This window comes from Cetorhinus maximus, unplaced genomic scaffold (assembly GCF_964194155.1).
Source record: "Cetorhinus maximus unplaced genomic scaffold, sCetMax3.hap1.1 HAP1_SCAFFOLD_1570, whole genome shotgun sequence".
NCBI lineage: Eukaryota > Metazoa > Chordata > Chondrichthyes > Lamniformes > Cetorhinidae > Cetorhinus > Cetorhinus maximus.
In genome coordinates this window covers 45,950-56,212 of record NW_027597510.1, presented here as the reverse complement: position 1 = coordinate 56,212, position 10,263 = coordinate 45,950, and the positions used below count along the sequence as shown (strand labels likewise).

The 10,263-nt window shown below is 42.4% G+C and overlaps 1 protein-coding gene across 1 annotated transcript in view; it reads right to left on the bottom strand.

Annotated features, from left to right (window-relative positions):
- Positions 1–205: 205 nt before the first annotated feature.
- The window catches only part of cunh1orf35 (chromosome unknown C1orf35 homolog), a 31,214-nt gene continuing 21,156 nt past the window's right edge, over positions 206–10,263 (bottom strand). The window contains exons 5-8 of the mRNA XM_078536823.1: positions 7,016–7,088; positions 5,384–5,466; positions 2,498–2,626; positions 206–650 (exon numbers count right to left, since the gene is read on the bottom strand). Coding sequence (XP_078392949.1) covers positions 551–650; positions 2,498–2,626; positions 5,384–5,466; positions 7,016–7,088 — 385 coding nt within the window. The 3' untranslated portion in view covers positions 206–550. The remainder of the gene's footprint in view (positions 651–2,497; positions 2,627–5,383; positions 5,467–7,015; positions 7,089–10,263) is intronic.

Here is a 10,263-nt window from a genome sequence, read left to right as displayed (position 1 = left end):
TGCCTAGCTTTTTGTAAATGCAGTCATACTTTTCTTACTACTCAGAATTTAACTGAAATTTATAAAAAGATGATACTGAAAATCTTAAATTTTTTGCACTTTACAATATAAGAATCAATTCAGCTCAAGTAGGCTGTCTGCTGGAGCAATACATCAGCATTCCAATAGTTAGGGTGGGGAGGTGGAAAGAAGACGACTCTCCATATAAATGGTGAACAGCATTTTTGTTTAATGTAAACATTCAGTAAAACGTAAAAATATTTACACTTTTTTAATTATAGATACTGCACCTGTACACACCGAGGTTGACACCTTGAACAGCAGTACTGACTAGTCTAGATTTGTACTGCTGAGAATTAAGACAGCTTGTGAATACAGTATAAAAATTTCATATCTACATACCTGATATGCTAATTTTTCTTTTACAAGTTCAAAAAGCAGATCCTAACATTCCAATACTCAATGGTTAATATATCAGGTAGCAATGAGTTTAATCTAGTTGTCACATGCTGTTGAGCTTGGTTCTCTGCATGCTGAATGTTGCCCTGTATTACTGGCCATGATGAAGGGAGGTTCCACTACCCACACTAGAATCTGTATCGTGCCGTTGTCTACTGTGTATCCTCTGTTCAGCTGATGAATGGTGCTTTCTGGAAAATCACAGGGCAGGAAAAGAAAGAGGCATTAGAGCAGTACTTTGGAAATTATGTTCCACTGTGACCCCATTTTAACATTTAAATATTGCTGAAAAGAGACAAGTTGCTGAAACTTTATCATGCACGCATCAGGACAATTGTTTGAAATTTGGCAACAATTTATCCCGCAGGAGAAAGGGTGCTGATTGGCTGGGGCGTCGCCATGGAGAAAACAACAACTATAGTGTCTCCGAACACCTGGCTAATTCAAAGAAAGCAAATGGCTGGAACATATTCCGTTTGTTTGTGAATGTATGTTGCTTCTAGGAAGTGTAAATGAGCCATATTGAGCTCATCTGATTATCTTAAATTGCTTGTTAATGTAGCTATTAGCACTGTTCAAGTGCTGTCCAATCATGAAATCTCACATCTGACATTTTGTTTTGGATTTTACGAGCGTGGATTAGTCACGTACATTAGTCTGTACTCTGCTTGTTATGAACAGCCAACTATTGGGATGTACCTAGCATCACACCAGCACAAATTCATATACAACGTTGTGCGGTGGGCAGAATGTCTTTTTGTACTTTGAACGGGTTAAGCAAGCTGTTTCATGCTGCTACGCTGCAGTGGTTAATCGTGTGGTGCCATCAGCATGTTGCCATCAGTCCAAAAAATGTTCTCAACCACACACATCAGAGTAACATTCAGTATATAATTAAGCTTCATGAATTATAGATCAACATATAAATACAGAAGATAAAATAACATTTTACAAAGGGCTTAAAAAAAATTTATGTCATTGGATTCAGTAAAGCTCTCCATATTCCCTCATGACAGAACTCTGAAGCTCATCACACACACACATTAACCCCACCCCTTTTGCTGTTTGGTGACATCGAGAGGGTCCAGGGCTAATCTGCCATAGCCTTTGGACTGGGCAGTTGCCATTGCTACTCAGGAAGGAGGGGTTCATGACCCACAGTTTTGGGAACCCATGTTAGAGATGCTGAACCACAGGACGAAACACTTCCACTGTGTACAGCATAGGTTAAATGGAATGAAAACTCATTCTACACATCCAAACAATATGCCTCCGATGTGAGCTTACTGCATATTAAGAATGTTTTTACAGTGGTGTGGACCCATATCTTTTGCAGACTCACTTATAAAATAACCCCAGAGTCTGTTCATGTTAAACCCTTATGACTGGGCTAGAATGAGAACTACAGTCCACTGGCGAACTGCCAGCTGGTTCCAACAATGACACTACAAAACAGCTAAAAGTTTGTGGAATTTCAGATGCAAATTAAGTCTAGCACAAATTGCATTTCTATGATTTTTTTTGGTGTAAATTGACCTCACCCCCAGATTGAATTGATCATCCTAGTGAGTTCCTGCTGAATTTTTCCTGTTTGTGTGCCTTTAAGGAGCCTCTTAAAACTAAGATTTGTTTTTAGGTGCAAATATTTCATTGGCTACGATATAACTAAATGGCTCTAGCATTTCTTAGTCATTTTCAGTTATTTAAAAGCAGGTCACTCATTAAAAATAATATTTTTGCTGTATTAATAAAACTGCAGTTTACCACTCTTTAAAATTTCCTGATGTATTTATGTTCTGTGTTGGATCAACTGCACCCAAAGCAGTGTTTCATTTCTACAATTAAGTGGGTGATGGTCAAGCTTTGTTGGCAGAGCCCTCATGTGGCACATGGTGAAATTGCAGGAAAAGGTTAATGCAACTTGTTTCTTTCAAAGCATCGTTTCCAGTGAATGTTTGTTTAAAGAAAAACACCTTCATAAATAGGGGTGAACACTATTAGTTTGAAGAGATGCAAGTCACTCCATTGCCCCATTTACCTGTCTCGATGATTTGATACACATGGTGATAATTTTTCCCTGTTCTTGTGCTTCTTGTTCTTTTTTTCCTTTTTCTTCTTTTCCTTTTTGCTCTTTTTCTCTTTCTTGTGTCGCTTCCGGCCTTCAAACCTAGAGTGTGGGATCAACAGACTATACTGAAAAATTGAGACATACACAAACTTCCATGCGGACCCCATCTGGAATCCAGTCAGACACCAGCCCAAAAAGTATCACCATCCAACCGCAACCTCCAAGGTCTGTTATTACCTGACCAACCATACTTTTGAATTCCTTCTCAAAAGGGCCTTTATCATGTGTAATGCTTTCAGTGGTCTATGTGGAAGAAATCTTCTTTGTCCTCAGGATACCCTAAACCAACATCCTGGTGGGTTACCATTGATCAGAAACTGAACTGGACTAGCCATGTAAATACTGTGGTTACAAGAGCAGGGTAGAGGCTAGGAATTGTGCAATGACTTAACTCACCTCCTGACTCCCCAAGGCCTGTCCACCATCTACAAGTCACAAGTGAGGAGTGTGATGGAATACTCTCCACTTGCCTGGATGAGTGCAGCTCCCAATGAAGCCTGCTTCATTGGCACCACATTCACTCCCTCCACCACCAACACACAGTGGCAGCAGTGTGTACCATCTACAAGATGCACTGCAGGAATTCAAGGCTCCTTCGACAGCACCTTCCAAACCCATGACCATTGCCATCTAGAAGGACAAAGGAAGCAGATAGATGGGAACACCACCGCCTCAAAATTCCCCTTCAAGTCATTCACCATCCTGACTTGGAAATATATCGCTGTTCCTTCACAGTCACTGGGTCAAAATCCTGGAACTCCCTAACAGCACTGTGGGTGTACCTACACTGTTGGACTGCAGTAGTTCAAGAAGGCAGCTCACCACCGCCTTCTCATGGGCAACCAGGGATGAGCAATAAATGCTGGCCCAGCCAGCGAAGCCCACATCCTGTTAATGAATAAATAAAAAAGAGTGTTTAACAATCAATTAAATACTTCTGAAGTATAGTCACCGTTGTAATGTAGGAAAGTCGGCATCCAATTTGCACAAATATTGGCTAAGACAGAAGGAAAACTCCACTGCTCTTTGGACAGTGCCACATGTTTTACATCAACCTCAGAGGGCCAATGGGGCTTTGGTTTTAGCATTGCTTACAGTGCTGCACTACTTCACTAATTCATTGTAGCGGGGCCTGAAGCCACAAACCTCTTCCACAGTAAGAGTGCTACAACTTAGCCTAAAGTGACCAGCAGACAATGCACCTGACTGGTCACACATGCCAAAATGCCAAGAATCAGATCTGCAAACATTGTCACACCTGTCTGGCATTGACAGCAGATGCACTGCTGCCTTTTAGCCATGTAGAATAGAGCTGAAACATAGTGATCACCAGCTGTGGTCTGAAGCTTGATTCCATCTCCTAGGCATACTTCAATGGTGACCAATGGAGTGACGCAGGGCTGCTGTGTTATGTATTTTCACTTTGGGTTTACTTTCCATTCGTTTTTGACTGTCTCTTATCCATCCTTCTCCTTTAGGGTGCTATCAAATTGAGTGAGCCTTTTTTTAAACAAAAAGTTTTTTTAGTCACCCTTGGACGACAGTCCCTTTAATTAAACAGAAAATGGTGGAAATGCACGTCTGGCAGCATCTTTGGAGAGAGAAAGAGTTGATGTTTCAGGTCAATGACCCACCATCATTTAATTCTCCTGAAACATTAAATTTGTTGAGTATTTCCAGCATTTTCTCTTCAGGTTTCAGGTATCCACAATACTTTGCTCTTGCATCAGTCCCTTTAACTGTTTTGTCCAGGTTTGTCCAATATGCGGACTGTGAAACCCCTCTATGTGGCCCATGTAGACAGTTCTCAAAATGGCTGTCAAACAGATAAGTTGGAATGGAAGATTCTGCAAGGAGCAGCTCCTCCAATCACATGCTGTTTCTCTTACGAGTGAGCCTATCAGCAACAAATGTGAGAGAGAAACAGTCTCTGATTGCAGAAGCAGTGACACCAGCGGAGGTGAGTTCGGGCCCGGGGGAACGGAGTGCTGGGGCCAGGGGGAGAAGAGGCTGACTGGCAGGGGAGGGGGAGAGAAAGCGAGTGAGAGCAAATATTTTTTTATGCAATGAGTTTGTAGGATCTGGAATGCACTACCTGAAAGTACGGTGGAAGCTGATTCAACCAAGCTTTCAAAAGAGAATTGAATAATTACCTGAAGAGGGAAAAAATGCAGGGCTATAGAGAAAAGGCTGGGAAGTGGTACTAGAGTTGTTTTTGCAGAGAGGTGGAACAGACAAAGGTCAAATGTCCTCAAGTAACCATTCTAGGATTCTATCCCATCATCCAAGTTGTAAATATGGTGAATAGCTGAGGTTCCAACACAGATCCTTGCGAGACACCATGAGTCACTTCCTATCAATTGTTCTGGCTTCGCCCACCAAAAGATCCTTCAATAATTTTAAACGTCATTAGACTGCGCCTCAACCTTGTAAATTTGAGGGAATACAGTCCAATTTTATGCAACTCAGCCTCACAACTTAACTCTTTAAACCACAGAATCATTTTGGTGAATTTGCACCGCATCCTCTGCAAGGCCAATATACCCTTCCTGAAGTGAAGTGCCGAAAACTGAACACCTTCCTCCACTTGGGGTCCGCCCAAGGCTCTGTACAACTGAAACATAACCTCCTCCATTCTATCTCCAGCGGGCTGGAGGACAAAGAAAAACTTTCCATTCTCCTTTCTCATTACACAAGAGTCAATATCTTCAGAAGGAGATGAGAAAGTGAAATGGGGCAAATAAAAATACAGCAACTCTGACCACTGGTCAGCATCAACCATCCATGGCATCCTACCTCAGGGTCTCAGGCTCTCCGCTCTGCTGCTCTGGTTTCCGCTTCTGGCTCGATGACTCCCCAATATAGTCAGATTTCTGGTGCTGTAACAAGTGAGGAAAGAACATGAATACTGAAGAGAAACAGAAACCTGAGAATTAAATATAATAAAATAAGCAGCAGGTGCAGATAACAGGGCAGAGTGAACTTCTGGGGCAGTCGACTTAGGTTCGAACTTGGCTAATCAAATTCTCCCCGAGGTACTGTCAAGCCTACTATTCATTTCCATCACTTTCCTGCTTTCATTTCTGATCGATCTGACAGCTATGTATATTCTGTTAGACCAGTAATACTATTGAAATGTATTCGACAAGTGAACAGTGCAATTTATTCAAGGACTCCCATCTTGTAGGATTCAGGGGAAGTGACCAGATGTACAACAGTGATTTAAGTGTTCTGTGGGGATCCCCCCCACCTACCAATATCAGCACATGCTGCAGCAACTCCTGAAAAAAACAGAGTTCCAAGACACCCCAGGGCACCGCCGGACTTCACGGCACAGACCCAGGGGTCGCCCAAAGATACCGGCACAGTGCCAGGGAATCCCTATTCGTTCCAGCACAGTCCGGGAAAACCGTCAAATATACCGGCACAGTTCTGGGGAATCCCTACTAATTCCAGCATGGTCCCAGGAAACCTCCGAATATATAGGCACGGTCCCGGGTGTCCTTTTAAATACCGGCACTGTCCTGGCTGGGGATTCTTGGGGACCTTACATTAATACCGACGCAATTGATATGAGCACCTACCAGTCATCAACACACTTGCAGAAAACCACTGCCAATATCAGCACACTCCCTAGGACCTCCAACCAATATTGGCACACATACAGGGACTCCATGTCTGCAATTCTGAAAGGTAGCACCAGCTTTCCAAACCATTATTGCAAAAATTACTATGTATCAGAAACAACGTACTAGTAAATTAGTAAAACATGGAAACCTACTGGGAGTCAGGCAAATAGTTATTAATTATAGGGATCCCTCAAAATTGCTGCGGGACCCCTAAGCTCTCAAAGCCTCATTTTGAAAACTGAACCTCCAGGGAAACGACTGCAGAATTTTGAATAACTCACTTTATATATTCAGTTTTTAGATGATCGAAAGTCATGACTACATCAATACAAGAGTCATACATTCCATGCTGATCTGTATCTCAGCTTCATTTGCCCATCTTTGATCTGTATCTCATCATACCCTTGCACTGCCCTCCATGTGAACAAGTGCTTTTTGACTTGTCTTTAGAATGGCCTGGCTTTAATTTAAGATTACGCTCCCTTGTTTTGGATCCCCTATCAGAGGGCATGTTTTCCTTGCACCTGCCCTATCAAATCCCTTTATCATTTAAAACGCCTTGATTAGATCAGACCTCCTTCAAAGGAATATACTGTAAGTTAATGCAGCCTGTCCTCATAATTTAACCGTTTAAACTTCAATGTCATTTGAATTAATCTGCACTATGTCCCTTCCAAAGTCAATATGTCCTTCATGAGGCCTGACCAAGGTTCTGTACAACTGTAGCACAACTTTCTCACTTTTGTAATCCAGCCTCTCACCCATCTTAAACATGATTGAACATTGCCTCTTTTCCTACCGTAAAAATAGCCAGTCCGAGCTTAGCCGCCTCACGGTCCTCTCTAGTCAGCATCATTCTGGGAGCGGTCCCACTGGAAGGGAACAGGTTGGAACAGGCTGGTTAATCAGATGCCAGTTTACCCTTGCTGGCTCCTTATTTCATGTCCAAGAGTTTTTTTCCTGGCCTCAATGGGCTGGGCATAAAGTGCGCAGCTAAGCAGCTCGCTTTCAAGTCTCAAGACTCTGTGAGGTAGCTTGATCTCAGACCTCTGCCAGGGCCACTCTATACCAGCTTGCAAGGAGATGGACGACAGGGGCATAGCAGCAAAGTGTCCCTCTGTGCTACTCGCACAACAATGGGACCAAGATCCAGAGAAGTTTGGAGATTGAAGGAAAGAGCGGTGCTCTCCTCACTAAAAGCTTTATAACACTCCACCAGGATGGATCAAAAGAAGTTCCTCCTTCCTGCTGTTGTTCTCCTCACTGAGGTGGGATGGGAAGAATGAGCCAGCACAGTCAGAATAATATCCTCACAAATATTCTATTCCAGAAAGCCAGCTGCAGCCAATGATTACTCATTTATTGACAAAGTGGTACATTACAGGCATACACCTAACTGAATCACACTACAATGTCAATAGGTTTCTCTTTATATGTCCTCAAGTAAAACCCCAGTTAATGAAAAGCTAGAAACAGTGGTGGCCCAGAGACACTCGGGGGTCCAAGTACTCAGATCATTAAAATGTCATGAACAGATAAAAAAAATCATAAAGGTTAATAGAATGCTGGCCTTTATGTCAAGAGGACTAGAATATAAGGAAGTAGAAGTCATCCGTCAGCTATACAAAGCTCTGGTTAGACCGCAGCAGTTCTGAACACCACACTAAGGAAGCAGTGGAGCGTATATTTACTAGAATCATACCCGAACTCCAAGGGTTAAGCTACAGGGAGAGATTAAACAAACTAGGGTTCCACTCCATGAAATTTAGAAATTTACTTCTACTCCATGAAACTTAAGGGGGATTTGATTAAAGTTTTCAAGATATTAAGGGAAACAGTTAGGGTAGATTGTGAAAAACTAGTTGGTCAGTCTAGAATTAGGGGGCATAGTCTAAAAATTAGACTCAGACTTTTCAGGAGTGAAATTAGGCAACACTTCACACGAACGATGGTGGAAGATCTGTCTTCCAGAAACGGCAATTGATGCTAGATCAATTTTTAATTTTAAAACTGAGATTGATAGATTTTTGTTGGCCTAAGGTATTCAAGGATATCAGGCAAACAAAGGAGGTATAGGGAGTTAGAGCTCAGATCAACCATGACCTCATTAAATGGGGGAAAAGGCTCTAGGGGCTAAATGGTCTATTCCTGTTCCAGACGTCTGTGGACACTCCAAGGCTTGAATACGTAATGTAGGCCAAAACTCTGGTACAACAGTAAACTATCCTTCTGATGGGACATTAAAGAAAGAGCTCATCTACTTAGTTAGGTTGACGTTAAAGATTGTGTGACATTATATAAAGAGGAGCAGAGTCCTGGGACAGCATTCTTTCCTCAACTGACACCACTAAAAACAGAGCAACCAGCGATTCATCTCATTGCTGTTTGTGGGATCTTAGTGCAAAATGCATTTGCCTACACAATTTTCCAAAATTCCCCAGATTCTGGAAAGGTTCCATCAAATTGGAAAAGAGTGAATGTAACTCCTCTATTCAAGAAAGGAGGATGACAGAAAGCAGGAAACTATAGGCCAGTTAGCTTGACATCTGTCATAAGGAAAATGCTGGAATCCATTATTAAGGAGGTTATAGTAGGACATTTAGAAAATCTTAATGTAATCAGGAAAAGTCAATATGGTTTTGTGAAAGGGAAATGGTGTTTAACTAATTTATTAGAGTTCTTTGAGAAAGTAACAAGGAACATAGATAAAGGGGAGCCTGCAGATGTGGTGTACTTGGATTCTCAAAAGTTATTTTGTCCAATAGATCTCTGAAGGCGGAGGGGCATGTTAGTGGGGTGGTGAAAAAGGCATACGGGACACTTGCCTTTATCAATCGAGGCATAGATTACAAAAATAGGGAGGTCATGTTGGAGTTGTATAGAACCTTGGTGAGACCACAGCTGGAGTACTGTGTGCAGTTCTGGTCGCCACATTATACGAAGGATGTGATTGCACTGGAGGGGGTGCAGAGGAGATTCACCAGGATGTTGCCTGGGATGAAACATTTAAGTTATGAAAAGAGGTTGGATAGACTTGGGTTGTTTTCGTTGGAGCAGAGAAGACTGAGGGGCGACCTGATCGTGGTGTACAAGATTATGAGGGGCATGGACAGGGTGGATAGGGAGTAGCTGTTCCCCTTAGTTGAAGGGTCAGTCACAAGGGGACATAAGTTCAAGGTGAGGGGCAGGGGGTTTAGGGGGATGTGAGGAAAAACTTTTTTACCCAGAGGGTGGTGACGGTCTGGAATGCACTGCCTAGCAGGGTGGTGGAGGCGGGTTGCCTCACATCCTTTAAAAAGTACCTGGATGAGCACTTGGCACGTCATAACATTCAAGGCTATGGGCCAAGTGCTGGTAAATGGGGTTAGGTAGGTAGGTCAGGTGTTTCTCAAGTGTCGGTGCAGACTCAATGGGCCAAAGGGCCTCTTCTGCACTGTGATTCTATGATTTGATAAGGTGCCGCATCAAAGGTTACTACGCAAAATAAGAGCTCAGTGTAGGGGGTTATATATTAGCATGGATAGAAGATTGGTTAGCTAACAAGAAGCAGAAAGAAGGGATAAATGGGTCATTTTCAGGTTGACAAGCTGTAACTAGTGGAATGCAACAGGGATCAATGTTGGGGCCTCAACTATTTACAATCTATATCAATGAATTGGATGAAGGGACTGAATGTATGGTTGCTATATTTGCTGATGACACAAAGATGGGTAGGAGAGTAGGTTGTGAAGACATAAGGAGCTTTCAAAGGGACATAGATAGGCGAAATCAGTGGTCAAAAATTTGGCAGATGGAGTATAATGTGGGAAAATGTGAACTTGTCCACTCTGGCAGGAAGATTAGAAAAGCAATATATTACTTAACTGGAGAGAGATTGTAGAATTCTGGGTAGAGAGGGATCTGGGTATCCTGGTATGTGAATCACAAAAAGCTGGTATGCAGGTACAGCTAGTGATTAGGAAGGCAAATGGAATGTTGGTGTTCATTGTAAGGGGAATCGAGTATAAAAGTAGGGAAGTTACAATTGTACAGGGCATTGGTGAGACC